General features: G+C 41.4%; 2 protein-coding genes across 4 annotated transcripts in view; one reads left to right on the forward strand and one right to left on the reverse strand.

Moving 5' to 3' along the window:
* The window catches only part of larp1 (La ribonucleoprotein 1, translational regulator), a 62,907-nt gene extending 58,568 nt beyond the window's left edge, over positions 1-4,339 (forward strand). For all 3 annotated transcript variants that reach the window (XM_075486620.1, XM_075486621.1, XM_075486622.1), the window contains 4 exons: positions 67-211; positions 568-677; positions 799-926; positions 1,053-4,339. In XM_075486620.1, coding sequence (XP_075342735.1) covers positions 67-211; positions 568-677; positions 799-926; positions 1,053-1,280 — 611 coding nt within the window. In that variant the 3' untranslated portion in view covers positions 1,281-4,339. The remainder of the gene's footprint in view (positions 1-66; positions 212-567; positions 678-798; positions 927-1,052) is intronic.
* A 49-nt stretch (positions 4,340-4,388) lies between these two features.
* On the reverse strand, positions 4,389-20,868 carry faxdc2 (fatty acid hydroxylase domain containing 2). Its single transcript, XM_075486623.1, has 9 exons — positions 20,768-20,868; positions 19,469-19,512; positions 17,712-17,809; positions 16,073-16,176; positions 12,158-12,279; positions 9,863-10,068; positions 9,593-9,698; positions 5,755-5,921; positions 4,389-5,573 (listed from the first exon to the last, which is right to left on the reverse strand). Exons 1-9 carry the CDS (start codon positions 20,790-20,792, stop codon positions 5,417-5,419), a joined length of 1,029 nt encoding a protein of 342 aa, XP_075342738.1. The 5' UTR covers positions 20,793-20,868; the 3' UTR covers positions 4,389-5,416.
* Between the last annotated feature and the right edge of the window lie 985 nt (positions 20,869-21,853).

A 21,853-nucleotide genomic window follows, 5' to 3' on the forward strand; every position in this document is an offset into this window, starting at 1 on the left:
GGTGCTCACTGATCCCTTCAGGGAAAAATAATGAATTTCCTCCTTTCAACTGTCCTCCGATCACAGAGCGGAAGAGGCTGGGTATTGGCCAGTCACAGGAGATGAACACACTCTTCCGCTTCTGGTCATTTTTCCTGCGGGATCACTTCAACAGAAAGATGTACGAGGAGTTCCGACAGCTGGTGGTCGAGGACGGGAAAGAGGGTTACAGGTAAGAGCCGGCACTACTTCTGCATGTGACAACTTCTTCAAACGGCCGTTTCCAAGCCGTCGGCCTGCTTTTGAGTTGATGTTGCTGTTGGTGAGAGACACTCAGCCGCCATGATGTGGAGGTTAGAGATGTTTCAGGTTCAGCTGATCTCAGATAAATGATTGTTTTAGAAGAACATTTTATACGTGTTGTTCCTTTAGAAAAAGCAACCTGTGTGGTGCTGGGTGGGCAGCAGCTTTTTAGCTGTTTGCTAAACACTGTCTGATCATTATTCAGCAGCCCATTAAACTGAAGATCCCTGTTTGACCTTTCAGTTATGCTTGATCCCACTGTGTGTGTTTTGGCCTGTGTCGCAGGTACGGTTTGGAGTGCTTGTTCAGGTACTACAGCTACGGTTTGGAGAAGAAGTTCAGACCGGACATCTTTAAAGACTTCCAGGAGGAGACCATCAAAGACTACAAGGCCGGTGAGGGAACATGGAGACCCCGTCTGTGATGTGGTTTATGTCTGGTTTAGCGCTCGTCTTCTGTAAAGTAAGATTGACTTTCAGACACGATTGAAGACATTTGTCTGTCTCCTGATCTCAGGCCAGCTTTATGGACTGGAAAAGTTCTGGGCTTTTCTCAAATACTCCAAAGCCAAGACCTTAGAGATCGACCCCAAGCTGCAGGACCATCTGAGCAAGTTTAAACGCCTGGAAGATTTCAGAATTGATGTAAGTTTGGTGCTTAAAGCACAAGTGGGTTTAATGTTGTGCATATTAAGACCGTTTCGTGAGACTGAATTTTAAACTTGAGCTTGAGATTCTTTGTTTATCTAAAATGTCCCTTTGTGGTTTCAGCCGCCGATGGAGGAAGGAGGCCGCAGAAGACACTCGTCCAGCGGGGACGGTCGCCGCCGACATCCCTCCCAGCCCTCCAGTCGGCCCCACAGCCAGGCGAGCGGAGGCTCCGCCCCCAACGCTGCTGCTCAGGGCCTCGCAGCCAAGTACGACGCCAAACCCGCCAGCCAGAAAGCCCCCCCCGCGCCCCCCACCGACCCCGCACCAGATGCCAAAACACCGAAGTAACTCCACACACGAACACACTGGCTCAAACGGATCGGCTCCACCACGTCTGCAAGTCGCCGGTCCTCTCTGCGCCACAGGAGGGGGAGGGGCGTCCGGCCCCACATTCAAGCATGACCTTTCATTTTCCCCCGACATCGCCGGCCTGAGAAACACAAACAATCGCTACCGCTTGCGTATTGATTTAAGTCTTTTAGAACTTTTTAATTTGGCAAGAAATGAATGAGGATTAAGACGCTTCTTTCCCCTTTAGAAACCCCTGCCGGTCCACATGATCGATGGTTTAGGACCCCCCCCCCCCCCCCCTCCATGTTGACCCCCCATTCTCTGTGACTGGGACCCTCCTCTTTAATTGTCACTGTCCTGCTGGCTGAAAGATATTTGATTCCTTGCCCAGAATTGAGAGAAATGACTTCTTCAGCATGAGATGGTTGATGTGGACTGAGCACCTGAAGAGCCCCCCTCCCCCGACGGCCCGCTGGAGGCCGCGCTGCTCCTGACATCCAGCCGGACCAAAGTGGTTTAAACCGAGCGACTGACATTTCCAACTGCAGGGGGCTGAAAATGAGAAATATTTTATTTACCTTATGGCTGGTCATGGAGGGGGATTACTAAACAACCAAATGATTTAAAGAAAAAAAAAAGAGAGACTTGTTTCAACCCCTCAGTATGGACAAGATTAATGAAAGTTGCCTTATTTTAATGGCTTTACGGCTTCTAACTCGTGCCCGCCACCTTATTGTCGATTGTACAGCATCCAAATCACCATTTATCTCGTCACCGTTTCCAGCAGAGGCCACTATGTGGCGCTTCGTCTGCCCAAGTGTCCTCCATCCCTCCCCCTCCCCCTCACTCTCCTCCATCACCTTTTCAGAACTGTCTTCCAGGTGTTACTCAGTCTGTTACAAGCCCCGTAATTCTTCCATGTGTTTGCAACTTGTGGCTTTTTTGTGCTGAAAAGAAGAAAAAGAAAAAACACTTGAGTGGAAGAAAGAACCAGGTTATCTCCTTTAGGGTCCTTCTTCCTCCACCTCCCCGTCATATGAGCTGCATCCATCCCTTCATCCATCTGTTGGACATCCATCCATCGACGACGCTACAGGACTGGAATCATCAATCTGGATTACTTGAAGAGGTGACCGTTGCGAGGAGAGGGCCCTCCCGCTCCGACGCAGGCTCAGATATTCGGCCCGACGAGGCCGATCGGGCTGCGCTGCTTCCCCGCTTCACACATCAGTCACAGGCATGAACACTACCGAGTGTGGTCAGGTACAGATGTAGCAGCGTGGGCACGCTGAGCAGCTGCCGCGCTGTGGACGGAAACTGAAAACTGGATTGTTCATTCGCGCTCCGAGTCGTCACTCATCCCACAGCGGATGATGAAAATCTTTATCCAGCTCCAGAACTGATGATATCAAGTACAACTAATGTAAATGTGAATTTGACAGAAGAAGAGAAATGATCTATGCTTCCTTCTACGTTTTATTGTTTATAGAACAGATTATATATTTGCCTTACATATGTATGTCTCTTTTTTTTTCTTTTTTTTTTTTTTAAACGATTATCTTTTAATTTTTTTTCATTTCTTTTTGCTGTGTTTCTCGTGCTGGAGGTGGGTTTGTCAGGCTTTTAAACATCTGCGGACTGTGGATTTGGGAAGCATAAAAGGGAAAGTTCTTTAAGTTTGTAGTGTTTCATGTTGAAATGAAAGATTAGATTTAATTTTGTTCTTTCTTTTACACTAGTGAAGACGTTTGCCCAAGACGAGAGCAACATTTCCGACAACAAACTGCTGAAATTAGACAAACTAATAATGAAGTTTTTTAGCCTCGAGTGTTTCTAAAGATAGTTTAAGTCTGGAAATGCATTAGAATACTTTTTTTGGGGGGGGGGGCGGGGAATCCAAAGTCTTAATAACCCTGGAAATCCATATGTGAAGTGAAATGACCCGTTAACAGCCTGCAGTGTTTTGGGTTTTTTTGTTTCTTTTTTTTTTTTTTCACCCTGCAGCAGTTGCATAATTGAAACCATCGGAAAGTAAAAACTTGATCTTTTTAGCTGAAACTGCCTGTGTGTGCCGCAGTGATGATTCCGCCTGCCGGTTCCAGGGGTGGATGCCACTTAACTTGTCCTGTTAGTGTTTTTTTTTTTTTTTTTTCTTCCCCAGTTTCTCTCCTTCAAATCCAGGTTCGTCAGACATGCAAAGTTGTATCTGCTTTTTCTTTTTACCCCCCCCCTTGAACCTTTCATTGATTTATCTTTGGGGAGTTTTGGATCTGTGTCGCAGAGCTAACAGCTGATGGATCAAAGTGTTTACTGGATTGAAACACAAGAGCTATGAAATATTCAGAAAACCTCACTTTTCCCCCAAACCAGTGAAGCCTTTGACTGAGTGATTTGGACATGAACGACCTCCCTCTTCCCCTCAGAACAGTGACGCGACCCTCCCTCTGTCATCATCTGTCTGTGGACATTTGACGGGACTCGAGTGATTTGGGAGTTTACAGCCTTCTTTATCAGCGTTGACTTGCTGCTAGGTGTCCGTATGAACTCTAGGGGGCGCTGCCTACGGGGCCCATCAAGTTTCGCATGGACACGACCTGCTGGCTGGACATTAGAAAGATGAGAGATGGACTTGGGAAGGACAAAAGGGAGGGGCAGATAAAAAATAGCCTGACTGGGGTTTGTGATGTCGCCCAGAGGAATATGGCTGGTTATGTCTGACTGAAAAAAAAGGACAAAAATTCCATAAAGCCATATGAATAAGAAATGACTGTATATGAACCATTAAAATAGTTCATTACATTATCCTAGGCTTGTCATGAGGAAAAAAAGATGAAAATAAGGAAAAAAGGAACAAAAAAATATATAAAATGGAAAAATGTAAAATACTTGAATGAGATCTTGTATTATAACATTTAATATTCATAATATCTGCTTTGTAGGCTGACGTGATTCGCTATTAGTGTTATTTGTAATTTGTAGTAATTATGCTTTTCCTTTAATAAAGAAAAAAAAAACACAAAACGGACAAAAAAACCTCAAACACCAGCTACTGTGATCATTTCTGTCTGAGTTGCAACTGCTGTGAAACGAGAAGGACGACAGGAAAACATTTTTTAAATATTTTATTCTTAAACGGTCCCATAAGAACATTTGTCACATTTTTATTTATTGTAAGATATACATTCCCAACCGAAGGTTTTCTGTTTACAAAACGACACAGCTAACATTTCAATGCATGTTTATGTGCCACCATCATCTGTCGTTTGCCAGAGAAGACGGATCTTCCTCCGTTTAGACGGTGAGTGCTGAGCTTTAAGTGCTGTTTGTTTGCGATACAAAAGTCAGAATTAGTGCAGAAGCCCCCCATTTACCAACACAGTTTACAACACTAATGCTATATTAATCAAATTTTGTTAAGGGTCTGCATCCTGACATGATTACATCACTGTGGAGTCTGGGAGAGGCTCAACGCTCCCATGATGCAACAAAGTCACACCCCAGAGAAAGTGCTTTCTTTGAACACAGGAACTTTGGCACATCAAGAAGGGAATGAGTCCCAGCAAAGACATCTGAAGGCAAGCAGAGGTTTGAGGATCTGCCCTCCATCAATGACCAGACTGTCCTACTGTAGCAGGGAAGAGTCCAGTAAACAAGATGACTTCTGAGCTCATGTTAGTCAGTTTAAATTTGCACTGAATTTAGAAAAGAAAATGCAGGAAACTTTAAATTGTGAAATGAACAGAAATGCATAAAGTCCAATCTGAATGACTAGTCTTAGTAGAACTTCTCAGACATCGTTTCATTTGCTTTTCCTGGTGGATGTTAGCCGCTTCCAATCTTTTCTTTTACCAGAAGACGGCTACCATCATTGAACCAAACCAAGACATATGTGTTGGGCTAAAGGTCACCCTGTGACTGGCAGTGAACATGGAAGTAAGTACAATCTGTTAAAGTGCAACAACCACATTTTTATCTCATAAAAACGATGTTTGTGACTACAAAGGTCTGGCAGAGTTTCACAGTATAAACCTGTGATTAAAACTAATTAAAACAATCAAAAACTAAATTAAGACGGGTTGAGAACTTAACCCCACCACCACCTCCTGAGGTCAAAGGTCAGAGGTGGCAGGTCATCACTGGCCCTTCTTGGGCAGGTCAGGGATGCTCTGAGTCAGAGGCGTGAAGCTGGTGAGCAGTGTGTGGCGTTCATGCTGCTTGGTCTGCCTGAATTTGGAGTCGGTGCTGTGGAGCCTGTCCAGCACACCGAAAACCCCGAAGCACTGGTTGAACCTGGAGCCGGGAGTCCAAGTGTTACAGTTCGGAGCCAGTGTCGAATGTTAAGTGCAGAGTGCAATGTTTAAAGTTTTTCAATTTTTTTTTTTTTTTTTCAACGAAATTTCAAAGTGATTCCACATTACTGCCTTCGTGTAATAAAGCAACGCTGAAAGGAAAGCAATTCTGGAAGACTTACTTGAGGTGGTGGAAGTCGTGGAACTCGGGGGAGGGCAGGAACGGGAGATGATAGCCGCAGTGGGAGATGGTGGTGCTGAACAGAGCCAGGCAGTACCACATGGAGGTGGAGGACAGGTGGGAGCCCAGGACCACCGGCCCAATTACCGCCGGCAGCATGTTGGAGAACTTATGGCAAAAATAAAATAAAATAAAATTTCAGTGGGCCAAAAATATCGAGCAAATTAGAAACAAAAAGGCGCACATCAGGCTGTTTCTGAAACTAATTCCCACCGCGTCGGTCAGACGAGGCTTCTCCTTTTCCTGATTTCTGTTGCCAGATCGTTTGCTCGTTGACCGTTTTAATGGAATATAACAAGTGTAAAGATGGTATTCAACACCATGGATCATTGTTTGGTACCAAGACTCGTTAGTTTTAATATGTGGTCGGGTGGATCCTCCCACTTCTGATTAAAGTGGAGCACAGAGAGGTCAGATCATTTCGAGCATTTTTAGCATCTACTCCAGGTGGAAGACATTAAAGTGAAAATGACTGAAAATAAACAACCCGCTTTTTCAATTCAATGGTTTTACGTATCAGGGCACACAATAAAAAAAGAAAAAACCTTTGATGAGCAACAACACGTGACACTGCATCATGCCATCATTAATTAAAGAGAAACTAAGACAAAATGCAGAAACCCTCTGCCAGTTATAATGTTTTACACATCGTCATGGAGGCGAGGCTATGATACACCTTTCCCCACTCTGCTCTCCTTTTTCTCTCTGTACATATGCTTATTTATCATTGTTGTCATTATTTCTCTTTCTCTGCAGGTATCTCTGGGGCCCGTTGCAGAAAAATAGGATTAAGACATCCAGGATAAGTGACTGAGCTGAGCTCAATGAATCCAAAACAAGAGCGTCCAGGCTTAACTGGTCGCACAGAGACCAAGCCAGGATGAGCAGATACGGATTCATCAAGCCTGGTGAAACCAGGATCCCTCAAATAGACCCCATCCGAGGCAGAAATCATCATGGAGGCAGACATGGAGGTAAAACACATCATTAAAAAGAAAGGCAACAGTGATAAAGTGATATCTTGAGACTCGTGACCTTACAATCTCTGACCAAGTTGGTAACCTCGGAGTGTTGATAGACTCAGATCTGACTTTCAGCCAACATCCTCCGGGATTAATAAAGTATTTTGAATTGAATTGAAAGCTGTCACCAAGGCAGCTTTTTACCATCTCAGAAACATTAACAGAATTAAAGGTTTCCTCTCCCAAACAGACCAGGAGAAACTCATCCATGCATTCATCTCCAGTAGACTCGATTACTGTAATGCTCTTTTAACTGGACTTCCTAAAATGAGCATTAAACATCTGCAGCTCATCCAGAACGCTGCTGCTGGAGTTTTAACCCGGACTAAGAGATCTGAACACATCACACCAGTTTTAATATCTTTACACTGGCTTCCAGTCAGTAACAGAATAGATTTTAAAAGCCTGCTGATGGTCTACAAATCCCAGAACGGTTTAGGCCCAAAATACATCTGTGATATGTTCAGAGAATATAAACCCAGCAGAGCTCTTAGATCCAAGGACTCAGGTCAGCTGGTCCAGTCCAGAGTCCAGACTAAACATGGAGAAGCAGCATTTAGCTGTTATGCTGCAAACAAGTGGAACAAACTGCCAGTGGAGATTAAACTTTCACCAAATGTAGACATTTTTAAATCCAGGTTAAAAACATTTCTGTTCTCATGTGTCTATGCATGACATCTGCACGATATCTTTTAACTTATCTTGACTGTTTCTTGTTTTTAAATTCATTTGAATTATTTTATTTGTTTCTCTTTATATTCTTTTATGTATTTTTAATGCTTCTTCCACTCCCTGCTGCAATGCTTTTATTTTATGTGAAGCACTTTGAATGGTTTTGTACATGAAATGTGCTATACAAATAAATTAGATTTGATTTGATAAAGCAGTGAAAAAGCAAACAGAAAAAGCGTGGCAAAGTATTGCTGACCGCCTGAATGCGTAAGTAGTGCACAATTACACACTCACCGCTCCGCTGAAACATCACAATTACAATCCAAATTCATTCACATCTCCAAAAACGCAGTTGTACTCTGATTATGAATCAGTTGAATTTTTAATTGAAATGGACTGCAGATATGAGTGAAATTGTGTAAATGTTACTCCATCAGACTGTATAACAACTCTTTGATAAATAGATGAGCTTATAATAACTTTAATTTATATAGCACCTTTCAAAGGACAAAAGGTCTTTTCTTATGTTTGCTCTACGTGTGTGTGTGTGTGTGGTGTGATGTAGATTAAACATGAGCGGTCCAAATGGACATGGCAGCAAGTCAAAATCAAATAAAAGAACATTCTGCAGAATGGTAGGGGCCCTGACTAATACTTAACAATGCACAACCGTATGTTGTACCCAGAAGGTGACTGCTCACACATGTGAACAGTGAAAAAGAAAACCCACAGACAAGACACGGGCAGTGGGTCACCAAAAGCTGTGGCGGTCAGTGGTCGTCTGGTGAGGGACCAATATGTGTTCAATTATTTTTAGTTAATATGCATGCTGTGAATTTAAGTTAAATATGTCCTGCAGTGGCAGAGGAATTTGTGTTTTTTTTTTTTCATTATTTAATTTAAATTAATGTGACCTCTTATGATGTTGGTGCTGTACACTGTGCATATACAAGCTTGGAGGGAGACTACTGCATCCATTCATTTGTCTGTTCATTTGATGTGTATGGATTTGTCCTGCATTTATGTCAGTGTGCAGACATGCAGGGTGTATTATATACAGACCTTTGAATGTGTATATATCCTTGTGTTGTATAATATGCTTTGATTCTGGGCTTTCTATCTTGTAGAGTCACACAGTGACTTCTGTTTTGAAAGGAGCTGATGGTTGACCTGTTTTGATTCATCCTTATTCATTAAAGGAACATAATGTTACACTTTGATGTGTATTTATATTTATATGGGATTTTTATTTTATACGACCGAGTATTAGGGCCACACTGAGGAAGAAAAAAAAAGTAATACATTTATGAGATTGGTTCTTTCTGCGGAAAAGATGCATTTTCCTGCATATTCTTTTTAAAGTCCTGGTACTTATGACAATGTGATGCTGATGTGCCAAAAGATTAAGTATCTCCTTGTTTGTGAAACCTATACTAAAGTACAATTCCACGAAATGCTCCACAGTCCTCATTTTAACAACTCTCCTCCTCTGACTTTATTCTCATAAATTTATGACTTTATTCTCGAAGTCTGTGAATTTTATTTTTCTATTTTTTCTTTGTGGCCCTAATATTCCGTCATTTTATACATAGCCTTATAGTCTATGGGAAACTGTAAATGATCTAATGATTGCAACATCATCTAAAATCATTCTTTTATCCAAAATGATTGAAATGAATGATCACAAATGTTTAAATAATGACGGTGGGTCTAGTTATGTGATAACATATAGGCAGTGGGCAGTGGAATAAATATTGGTTTCCGTTTGTGGTAACTACTGACTGAGATAAGCGGTTAATGAGGTTAAATAGATCCTGGAACTTAGCCTGGTCTGGAGCAGGCTAGCTCCACAGAATAAATCTCCATGGTAACTTCTACCATAACATATCCTACTGTCTCCTATCCCGCTTTTGTGCAACCGGATCACGGATAAGTTGAGCCAGGATAACCAAGATATCCCGGCTTAATCCCTTATCCTAGTTTTGTGCAACGGGCCCCTGGTCTGGTGTTATGATGCTTGTTGTCCCCTCTTTCCCATCCTCTCAAACCCCCTAGAAAAAACAAAAACAGGATGAGATTACTCACCACATGCTCAAGAGGATGGGCATAGATGGAGACGACTCCAATGGGAGCGGTCCACTCATGGTGCTGTTTGTGGAAATGTTTGTAGAGGCTGGGATGGTGGAACAACCTGAGAAAAAGATCAAATTTAAAAAACTAGCCAGGGAGCGCGGAACGTGAGGTTTAGAAAGACAAACAAAACACAGGCTGTCCCTGATGAACCAAAGCTAGATGAAACAAACGTGCATGCAGCCGTATGACAAGAACAAAAGGAGAAGACGGAATGCTCTCTACCTATGCGAATAGTAAAACACAATTTCCTCCAGGAGGGAGAAGACGGCCAGCTCCATCAGGCCCCAGTGGAAGGTGGGCAGCTCAGGGCCGCAGGGGTTTCCTCTCCAGCTCATCAGGTAGTAAATGGCCACCACCATGGGCCCAGAGATGAACACCTGATTGAAGACAACAGTCTTCACCGCGTGGCGCAGCTTAACGGGATCGACCTGCAGGAGGACGAATAAGTCGAAGAGACATATAAAATGGATGCTTTTCAGTGTGGTCGTAATGTAAATCCATCCAAAATAAGCACCAGGTAAGTACATGTGCTTATTCTGCAGCAGCTCTCTCATCTCAGCTTCATCTCATACATGAAACATATTGTTCATCCAACACTTTCATTGATATTTAATTATTTCCATAAAACTGTGTGTACTTTTCTCTGTATCGAAAAGTGTGTTTTAAATAACTCTTTAAATGTGTCATGTGTTAATTGATGATGGCACAGTGGTCAGCATTAGTGGGAGAATCATGTCTTATTAAATGTATTTTACAGTCAACTTGGCATTTTCCCTTTTTAACCTTTGGAGCCTTGTTATAATCACACGATACGTTATGATAACCTTTCCTGTGTGTGTTTGTGTGAGGACAATTTGTCCCTGAAGGGTCACACATAAACCATAAACCAAAGTACAATGACAACGTACAGACATTGACTGAATTGGATTAAATGTGTACATAAAATGGATGGAAGGATGAATTGATTTGATTTTCATAAATCAGGCCTTACCTACATTCAAATCTTTGATTCTTTCAATTTTATGGTGCAGCACTGGTATCATCTGTTAATATAATTTCTCCAACAACTTTTGCAGTGATTTAGCCCCATAATATCACATTCTGTGCTTCTCTTTCAGGACTCTGTATGTACTGTCGAAGCCTGGTTTTTGGCGAGCATACTGGACCCCATCTGAGCAGAACGACTCTGCTTAGGTCTCGTTTAACCAAAACAAACTACTCCCAACATTTCTCATCTGCAGTTCTTTAGGTGTATTTTCTTGCATCATCAATAGAAAAAAATAACACAATGGTTTTCACACAGGAGCTCTGATTTCCACTGATTGCTCCTGTACAAGGCCTGAAGAACTTATCTGCTCATGCATTTAAGTCTATTGGAAATCATGGAAATTTTTTTTCAGTAACTGCGGTAGTTTCTACTTTTTTTTCTACTTTGAGGCCTATATTTTCCAGTCGTTTTTCTTCAGCATTTATTCTTTACAGTTTGTTAGAGCCGATACTAATTTTTATTGGTTTGAAAAAAAAAAAAAAGTTGTTTTCAACATGACATTTTGGGCAATTTAGCTTTTTGTTACTTACAGTTTTAACACATTGTAACTATACATGCATTAAAATCTAACACCATCAAAACAGTGAGACGCACCCATTTGGTCAGATCTGTACAAACATCACCAACATCCTGGATTAACTGGAGCAAAGTAGTTTTATTCTCCCAGATATGTGTTGATGACTTTGATACACAGACCGATAAATAAGACACACAAGCTGTGTTACCAAAGTTGATGCCACATTACAGCACATCCCGGCCTACTTTACGACCTCTAGGTCTCAGGTTCAGACGACCATTTTTCGTCTTGTCGTTGCAGATTACCTCATCGTTTAAAATCTACAACTTTATGACTGTAAAAATCAATGAGGCGCCATAAAGGTGAACTGCACAGTCCACGTGAAGCTAACTGAAGTCATCTCTGAAGGAATGACACAGTTAATGAAGAAAAGATGTGGATGTGAGCTTCATGCTGTGTGGATCATGGGGACAAAAAAAAAAACAACACAACAGAACATGACTAAATCTATTTTTATAGCATCAATAAATGAGCTTCCTGTGTGTGCACACAGTGTTCCTGGTAAGAATCTCTGATAGACAATCGCAATGCGATTACTTTTCACCAGCCTTGTTTATCAGTAATGTTAGTCTTTATCACTGCCGTGTGCAACAACATCTGTTAATCAAACACAGTGAGAGGACTTTGTTCGGTTGGTGGACACATCAGATCAGCAGCCCCGAGGACCTGCTCATGCGTCCGACTCGCACTGATAATCAGTACTGATACATTAAAGTTAGATGTATTTAATAATCTATGGTTTTTATTTAATAAGCGGTCACATTTTATGCTTAATAAAAAATTTTAAAAAATCGAATGTGTTAATCAAAGATTCCCAAAGGAAGGATTAGAAAAGAAAGCAAATTGTAAAGAGGCAAAAAACTGTCATTGAACGCGAGAGTCTGGAGCCTACCGGGCTGTTCTTGTCCACCTGGATACGGTATCGGGTGATGAAAGATGGTTTTCCAGTGATGTCCACCAACAGCAGCAGGGCATTTGTCGACCAGAACACCACAGTGGGGGCCAACATTGTCCCTGTTGAGAAAAATGAGTCAAACCTCAGAAAGCCCAAACGCATCACGAAAAGTCTTTAGGTCATATTAAATCGGAATATTTTAAAATGACAATGTGCAATGTTATTCGCACATATTCAGTATCGGCAGTAGGAGTGGGCCACACAGAATGTTAATTACACTAAAAAGATGAAAATCTCTGCAGTCAGGTGCAAAAAAATAGATGTTGATGCACCAGCATTTAGCCCAAATAAGTTAGAAAATATCCACATATGCGATACAGTGCACCCTGCAGTTACCAGCTGGGTCAGACTTGTTTTGCTCCACACAACTTTTACAAACAACACCGTTCCCAAAAAAGTTGGTATACCAAGTAAAAAGTAAAACATGATGAAATAATCTGCAGCTCATTTAAAACCCACTCTGATGTGCCGTCTTTGTACCATTTTAAATTATAAAGCAGATTTAATTGATTTTCCAATCTTTGCACTTTGTTTTTTTCCCCCCATTCTAACCTTCACACTTCATTGGAATCTAGGTAGTGATACAAAATCACTAAGGAAACAATAGGGACAGCATGCGGTCTAGTTTGTAATGGATATCGCATTAGTCTCGCACCCCATGCCCAACACAGATGATAACTGAATGAGGAGGGACACTTTCCAAAGCATAAAAGCAGCACACAAGTTCATGACAACAATAATATTCTTTAAGGTTGATACCGGATGTCATAACTGACCTAAACCACAGTTCTAAATCACAGTTGGCATAAAATACAGAAACCTTCTGTGTGGCCCCACAATCCTCACAATAAACCCCTATTTGTTTCGTATGAGATAAAATCATATGTGTAACCTTAACTTAAAATACATTAGCCATGCTGCCGTGAAACCTCCTTCTGGCAATCACAAGTCAGATTCCAAAGAAGTCTACATACATCCATGAAGCCACCAGTGTTTCGCAAAGCACTTGTTCATATAATGAAGGTCACTCCAGAGGTCTGTTTCACGAAGCAGGTTTTGTGAAAACTCTGATTTTATTAACCCTGAAATGAGGAAAACTCTGAGTTTTCCGTTTCACAAAGGGAGGTAACTCTAGCCTGTTTCACAAAGAAAGGTAACTTAACCTCTCGGTCAGTTACCGGAGTAACAGACTCTGAACCTATCAGAACGCGCATAGATGTTTTTGCATTTACAGTCAATTATCTTTTTGAGCGGCACCATCAGAATTTTTTTGGGACAAAAGAAAAAAAAAAAAGAGACACATAAATATTTGTATGAATAGGCTTAAAAAAGACATATATAGGCCTATTATATTTTATAAAGGCACTCGTGTCTTGGGGGTGGACTCCCTCAGCCACTGCCTTCTTTCTGTTGGCTCAGCAGAAGTCTGTGTTAGTTTAAATAGGCTTAATTATTTAAAGGGGACATATTATGCAAAACTCACTTTTTGCGGGTCTTTGTGTTCATATTTGGGCCTCTACTGTTCCTTTAAACACTCCAAGCGCGAAAAAAACCCATCCATCCATTTTCTGTAGGTCAGTAGAAAGACTTTGGTGTCAAGAAAAAAATGCTGCTGTGAGCCATTTGGATGGCTCCCCTATTGTGACGTCACAATAGGGGAATTTGCATATACCTGTCGAGTCCCCACCCACTCCCCACCCTCTACATTAGTTGAAGATCCTCCATCTTGTATCGAGCATCGAGCATACGAGCGCAATGGCTACGAAAGGAAAATCACACATGAAGTGTTGTGTTGTTGGCTGCACCTGTGGTGCGTTTCTGGAGACCCAGGTGTCCAGCAGCAGCTCCAGTCTCTGCCGGTGATACCTCCCGGTGGTTTTCACAGCCACGAACAGGTCAGCCTGTGTGAGCTGCTCCACAGGCCGAGGGGGAGCGCTCCTCCGCGCCGGGCCGCTCACCGCTCTCCTCTCCCGGGCCAGCCGTCTGAAATAAGTTGAGAAAACATCCACGCCCAATGCAGCCGGCAGCTCCTTCTGGTGTCCGCCAGTGAGCACGAGCACGGCGACAGCAGCGCGAGGTCCCGCTGTTGAGAAAACACTTCTTTTCTGTCCATGAGCGAAGTGGTGAACCCATCCACGCAGTGAACATGTGGAAGCCTGCCGGGGGACCGAGGCTCGCCTTCAGCTCAGCGGGACCTCGCGCTGCTGTCGCCGCGGTCACCTGTCTGCTGGTGGCCGGGAGACGTGCTCACTGGCGGACACCAGAAGGAGCTGTCGGCTGCAGGGGGCGCGGATGTTTTCTCAACTTATTTCAGGCGGCTGGCCCGAGAGAGGAGAGCGGCCCGGCACGGAGGAGCGCTCCCCCTCGGCCTGTGGAGCAGCTCACACAGGCTGACCTGTTCGTGGCTGTGAAAACCACCGGGAGGTATCACCGGCAGAGACTGGAGCTGCTGCTGGACACCTGGGTCTCCAGAAACGCACCACAGGTGAGTCAGGCTGGAGACTGCAGAAGCTCTGCACTGAGAACAAATGAACCCTTAATTCATAGGGAATAGATAGATAGATAGATAGATAGATAGATAGATAGATAGATAGATAGATAGATAGATAGATACTTTATTGATCCCGAAGGAAATTAAAGCATCCAGTAGCAAGACATAATAAAGCAATAAAAATGTTTATACAATTATAAACACTTTAAAAACAATCTAAAAATGAAAAAAAAAAGTTTAAAAATACACTCAGAAAATAAAGTACAGAATTGTACCTTTAGGGGTACGATGGCTTGTCACTGGGGCAGTACCCTCTGAAGGTATAGTTTTGTACCCTTATACTGAAGTAGCCTAACAAAGACTGTCTATTGTACCCCAGCATGTAGAAAAAAAAAGGTACATATATGTACCTTTTACCACTTGAGTACATATATGTACCTTTTGGACCCTCAAAACAAAAAGGTAAACAGTACACGCAGTCGGAGGCTTCTCATGAGCGGGGTGGGGCGTGGCCAGCAACAGCTTATTTGCATAAAAGTGACAGAGCCCTTTAAACAGCTCAATTTGGTAGAGACTGAAACTGGCAAGAATAGAGCTGGTGAAATCTCTTTATGTGAGAGTGATTTTATGCAAAGAACTTCATGAACATGTTTTGTATAGCCCATAGACCAATTCTAACTTGTTTAAAGAGGTAAAATATGTCTCCTTTAACAGAACATGATATAGATGAGAAGACATATTTTTGTGTGTGTGAAAACAGCATTAAGTTGGGGATAACTGTACAGTCAAATAGCCACTTAATATTCATTTTACAGTGTAAAACATGATCAAAATGAGCCTCAATGCAGAGGTCTCACCTGTTTGAACAATGTTTTTATATTTCATCTTAAGCTGCTGCCAAGTGCGCTTCTCCCCCGCGGGATTGCACCTAATTATTGTGATTGCAAAGGACTACATTTAAACTTCCGCTTTTGCTGCAGCAGCGGTGTTGCACTTATTTCTAAAAACATATTGAAACTCGCCGTATGAGCGCATTAAGATTTCCAATTCGAGGTTGGTGAAAAACGTAGACCCTCCTCTTCCCCGTTGCCATAGTGACTCGTCGAATCGGGGCTCCATTGATGCTGGCTTTTTATAGTTGTGGCGCACACGCAAAACTCAAGGTGAACCTACTCAGAGCTGATTAAACTCACTCAAATCAGCGTTTCTGGAACCGAAAACTCAGAGTTTTGTATCTCAGAGTAGATCAGCTCAGAGTTCAGGAATAGACTCAGAGTTTGTTGAACCTGCTTTGTGAAACGGACCCCAGGTGTCCTCCTTTTTTAAACAAGAAGCAAAATAAAGCAGATTTTATTCCTTACCTAAGAAGAACAAAGCAGCGTCATGACCTTCGAATGCCACGTACAACTTTGTCCACAAGTTTTGCCAGAAATCCCCCGAAGCTCCCCAGAATCTCTGAAGGTGCCTGGGAGAGGAAACATTGTCAACTTTCAAGTCTACAGATGATTATTGTCATTACATAGTGAACATTTCTTGTTTTTTTTTTTGTGAATTTAATTTAATTTTTTTCTAGAAAAAAACCTTTTGTCAAACTTTTAGTCACAAACACAGCCCACTAGAGAATACCCATGTACCCCTGTGATGAGAACATATGGTAATGTAACGTAAGCTTAATGTAAAATGACCACCAGCACAGGGACTATTGGGAGTAAACAGAGCTAATGGCACCCAAATAACCTGTGGGAAAATATTACAGACTAGGTATTTAATGAGCGAACTCTGTTGGAAAGCAGTCAATGCTATTGCCCTTCCTCATTGGCGTAAATTGTTTTAGATTTTTTTTTTCTTTGAAATGGAGTCGTGAGATAGTCATTCGCAGTCGGTGTCTCACCTGCAGTAGACAGTGGTCAGAGTGCTCTAAGCTAACTGCTAGTCAGAACAGAAGTTGTTATGAGCACATTTCACCCATCTAAAACAACTAAAACCTAAAAGGTTTCGGTAACAGTTGAACCATTACACCACATTACACCGTGCATCAGACGGTTATTTACTTTGTCTCTACATTTTCTCAACCAAAGAATGTCCGCGTTGCAACGCAGTCCAGGCTTTGGTGCAACATGGACAGTCTTTGGTTCCCGGGAACGCTCTCACCTCTGTCAACTGCAGGAAAGACACCAACTACCCATTTAAAAAAAAAAGAAAGAAAGAGAGACAGAGAACGTTTTCCTATACTGTTCGTAACTTATTTTTAAATCCATCGTTTATATACTGTTTATGATCCTGTCTTGTCACAGCTAGTCCCATCATCTCCTATGCCGTTCCATTCAGTCAGCTCATATCCTGCATCATTAGGTCTCATCCTAATGTTCTGCCTTCTCCTGGTAAGTCTTGTCCAATCAGGTCTCAGCATGTTACATCTAGTCCCATCCATGACATCCTCTGGAAATACTTAGATCTGTCATGTTAAGTACACATGATCTGCCATAACACTCTAACACTGACAGGTAATGTTGCCTTGTTCTCTGGGAAAGCCTGTAACCTGCTGTCAGCTAAATGGTATTTCAACGCCAAAGAATCTATCGATGCCCTCCAGACACCCTCAGTTGCTCGCTGTTCACACAAAGCATCTTTTGTTGCCTCTCATTATGCCCCTGTTCCATTATGTCTTCAGTTAACATTTAATTGTGTCATGCCCCAATTGGATGAATTGGGGCATGACACATGATGCCCCATCATGTCCTGACCTATCACATCATGCATTTTCATGCCTGCTCTTGTATGCTTTCAACATAGTCTGGAACCGGTCTGTGTTTTCTTGTGCCAGCCTATCATGTGTGTCACTATCCTGTCCTGTCCTCGCCCCAACCAGAAAGTTCTCTTCTGTTGAGTTTTAAATACTCGCCCTGCCTTTCTTGCCTTTTCTTCTCTGCATTAAAGTTAACGCCACTCCTCAAGTCCATTCAGGACAAGCTGCGGCTTTTGCTGCGGGAGAGATCCTACCATGTCAGTGAGTTGCCGAACGCAGCCAAGAATAAGATTCCAGATCCAATGATGACCGCAGCTTTTTTCACAGAGTCCCACAGTCCTCCAGGGCCCTCCTGGGCAGAGAAAAAGCAACAACTGTGTCAGAACTGTGCATACACGGCGGCCTGATGATGATGATGAGCTGTATCAGTGTTTCTGAATCAAACACTTAATGGTGAAGAGGTGTCTAAAACAACAAGACTGCAGCTGACACCAGTGAGAAAGACCCAACATGTTTTCACCACGAGGTCACGTGTCAAGAAGGAGAAAGTGAGTGAAGAGAGAACACTGTCATCATTTTATCTGAATTATGAAAGCAGTCAGTAAATCACATCAAATAAACTGATCAAAAGAATAATCTCAAGTTTAGGACAGGTTTCACACTGACTAAATGATAAAAGTGTCATTTTAGTCTGCGGAGCTACATTTCTAACTGTTGAATTTAAGCTTCATCTCCTGCTGCAGATGATCCTGATAAGAGTTATTTGGTTTATGTTGATGCTGAAAGTAAAAGTGCACCAATGTGTCTCACAGTGCATTTAGTGAAAGCAAATTATGAGCCATCAACACAGAGAGAAAAGAGGAACTGTCCACAGTTCAATTGAGTCCAGGGATAGATATCACATTCATCAGACTTAATGAAATGTCAGCTTTCCCTCCCGGCTGCTCTCAGCCCAGCCATGGCAACCGTGGGAAGAATGTCTCAGCTATTTTATGTTTGATGACATGCTCATGATCACACTTTAAGTTGAAAAGGCACAGATTTACTCCAAAATATGTTAAGCTAGCAGAATTTCCTAACAGAACACACACCTTCACTGATCAACACACTCCTCAACATTTTTCGGGACCATGTGCACAAACCATTGTGTGCTATTGTCTCTTTGCTTCCTGTAGGGCTCCATAAATTGGCTTGGGTTAAAAAAAAATGCAACTTGTCAGGTTCAGCCTGTCGTAAAAGAACAACAAAGCAAACAATGCAGGTCCCAGCGGAGTCACAGCTGAACAACAGCAGTCAGGTGGAGGTTTACATAACAACTGTTTCAGACACAACCCGAACATGAGAGAAGTGCAAAAACTGATCCATTTTACAGAGAAATGTATAGAAAGACCAGTTAGGACAGATCAGAATCAGAGCCGTGCTCAATCTAGTATCTATAGCTACATTAAGACAGTGTGAAAGTTAATAATTCTTTTTTTTTTTTTCCATTGATTTAATTGGCTGAGACTCCTCTTAAAATTAGTCTTAAGAGACATGCAGACATACACTGAGTATCACCCTTGCTTACTAATGTCAGTCTTAGCTTCAAATATATGAAGACCAACTCTGGCCCACATTCACAGAACAGGATGCAGAACTAACAGGAGATCATACAAGTGTTTTTGGCTTTGTCACAGCAAGGAGGCAGGTTTCAGTGGAGCTTTAATACAACTGAATACATCTACAAATTAATAACCTCCACCCATAATCAGAAGACCAGTTATGCAACATATCACATTAGCAAGTTAAGAAAACAAAACACGTAACAGATGAATGGCTGCACCTGTGCTGACAATGACTCGCTGTGCTACTAAAGAACTGCCTGCTATTGATCTGATGATGATGATGATGACAGACCTTTTTCAGCACACGTTTTGACTTGTTACAGCAGGAAAAGCCCAGGTGAAACAATAACGATAACAAAGAGAAAGCAAAAAGTGCAAAGCAGTGAACTTAGATGTGTGTTACTGACCTGCTCTCTGACACCGACTACGCTCCCCTCCGCTCCCCTCTTCTCTGTGAACACAATAACACACTTCATCTTTATTTTCAGGCTAAATTTAGAACAGTTTAATCACTACTGTGAATATTCACGATGCTGCGACAGCATGTGTAATAAAAAAAAAAAAAAGATAAAGGGTGTCCCAAAAAAGATTAAATGTAACATTTCAAAAGAAATGTGGCCCAGTTCCAATTCCCTGCTAAATAAAAGCATGCTTTAAAATCCTATTTTTTGTTCCTTTTAGAAATTAACTATATTTTTGATACAGCTACAATAAATGAATACATTTCCATTTGTTTTGTCTCAGAAATGGTATTATTGGCTTAAAAAAGACAAACTAATAAACTTAAGTATTCTAATACATTAAAGTCTAACTGCTTTTCATCGTTCCACAGTACAATAATCATCTGAGTGCAGCATAGCCTGGTAAAAAATAATAATAATAATTTTACAGCTGCAGGATTATATATAATCCTATTATAATCCAACCTTACAGTGAGTGTGCACTTTTTCCACACAAACTCTTGGGGATCAACGTGCCCTACATCCACTCTGCATCTCTCTTTGTAAAAGAGAAAAACAAAGAACCAAACATATCAAGGGTAACAGAGGTAGAAAGGCTGCAAGTAATGACCGTTTTCAACATTATTGAATCTACTGATTAATATGCAGATGGTACCTGTTCACCATTTGATAATGAAAAATGTCAACAGGCCATAAAAATAAATCTGTCACGTGTCATACAGCAGGTGGTGCTTAAGACAATAAATGATTCAACTGTAAGAAGTCCTTTTTTCCCCTGTTTGACTTCCGAGTTATTAACTGGTAAAATACCTGAACTTAAGCTTTAACTTTGTTTCTGTCACAGAACTTTATTCACAATATTTGTCATTTTATAGATCAGATGACTACATCATATTAATCGAAGCTGGTGCTTAATCATCCATAAACTAATACATCAATTCAAATCACCAAGGAAAGGCTTTAGAACCTCCTAGAATTACTGATATTCTTTCGCCGAAATGTGAAATAGTTTCAACGTCAGAAATTCTTCATTCACTTCTTTTCAGAGCAATTGAATAATGTTAAAATTGATCAATAACGAGTACCACAGACACTATGCGCACCTCGTAGGAACATTTTGAACTTCATGCCTTAGAAAACTATTATACCAAGCAAAGAAGGTGCGCTGCGTTTCGCTGAAGGCACCAAATGCTTTTTCGCAGAACTTTGTTATCACGACTGAATCCATACTAGACACTAACTCACCGTTTACTGTAGTTTCCACCGGCATGTTTACCCTCTTTCTCCCTCGCTGCTGCCTCCAGCGCGAGCTCACAGCAGCAGTTTATTGACAACAGCTGACGACTTCTGATTGGCTGCTTCCCGGTCAGCTGACTCAAACCATAACCGAAAAATTCGGGTCCTGCCTCTGTTGAAGTGTTTTCCTCCCGTCCACATGACTTATCCAGGTGAAGGTTGAAACTCAGCATGGAAGGTGGTCTCTGGACTGAAGGTGGGGGAAACTGCGTGAAGAAAGACGGATCTGAAAAACAGGTCACATGTCTTTGAAACAGTGTATATTCAAACTTTTAGTATCCACTAAACATGGAGAACACAGCATTTAGCTGTAACAAGTGGAACAAACTACCAGTGGAGATTAAACTTTCACCAAATGTAGACATTTTTAAATCCAGGTTAAAAACGTTTCTTTTCTCATGTGTCTATGCATGACATCTGCACGATATCTTTTAACTTATCTTGACTGTTGCTTGTTTTTAAATTCATTTAAATGATTTTATTTGTTTCTCTTTATATTCTTTTTTGTATTTTAATGCTTCTTCCACTCCCTGCTGCAATGCTTTTATTTTATGTAAAGCACTTTGAATTGTTTGTACATGAAATGTGCTATATAAATAAATTTGATTTGATTTTGATTTGATCAAATTGAAACCAGCGCGGCAGCATTTAAATATGACCTAAACACTAAACCCATGCACATCTTCCCTTTATGCAACTTTTCTTTGCTATACCAGTGTAAAAAGAACTAAAACGTACTCTTTGGGCTGGGTATTTTTCCACTGTTTTTGAGTTAGTTCAAAGCAATAATAATTAAAAGATAAATTATGAAAGATAAGAATAATAAGAATAATAATAATAGAAAATAATACTTAAGTGCAGCAAAAATTTTACCTTTTTTATTCAAGCTTAGACTACTAATGTTTGGCAGAAGAGTTATGTTTGCAAATGATTCATTTACAGATGTAGCAAACTAAGCAGGAAAAAATATGGAATCTGAGTGATGAAAGATGAAAATACGAGTGTTAAAGTGTCTTTCATAACAGATTTACTCTC

Source organism: Odontesthes bonariensis, chromosome 16 (assembly GCF_027942865.1).
Source record: "Odontesthes bonariensis isolate fOdoBon6 chromosome 16, fOdoBon6.hap1, whole genome shotgun sequence".
In the NCBI taxonomy this organism is placed as follows: Eukaryota; Metazoa; Chordata; class Actinopteri; order Atheriniformes; family Atherinopsidae; genus Odontesthes; species Odontesthes bonariensis.

Coding starts and splice junctions, on each gene's coding strand:
- faxdc2 (XM_075486623.1), bottom strand. CDS start 20,792: ATGCCGGTGGAAACTACAGTAAACG. Junction 5,922..9,592: donor CCCATCCTCTTGAGCATGTG/GTGAGTAATCTC, acceptor TTTTGCCATAAG/TTCTCCAACATGCTGCCGGC. Junction 5,574..5,754: donor CACGACTTCCACCACCTCAA/GTAAGTCTTCCA, acceptor TCCCGGCTCCAG/GTTCAACCAGTGCTTCGGGG.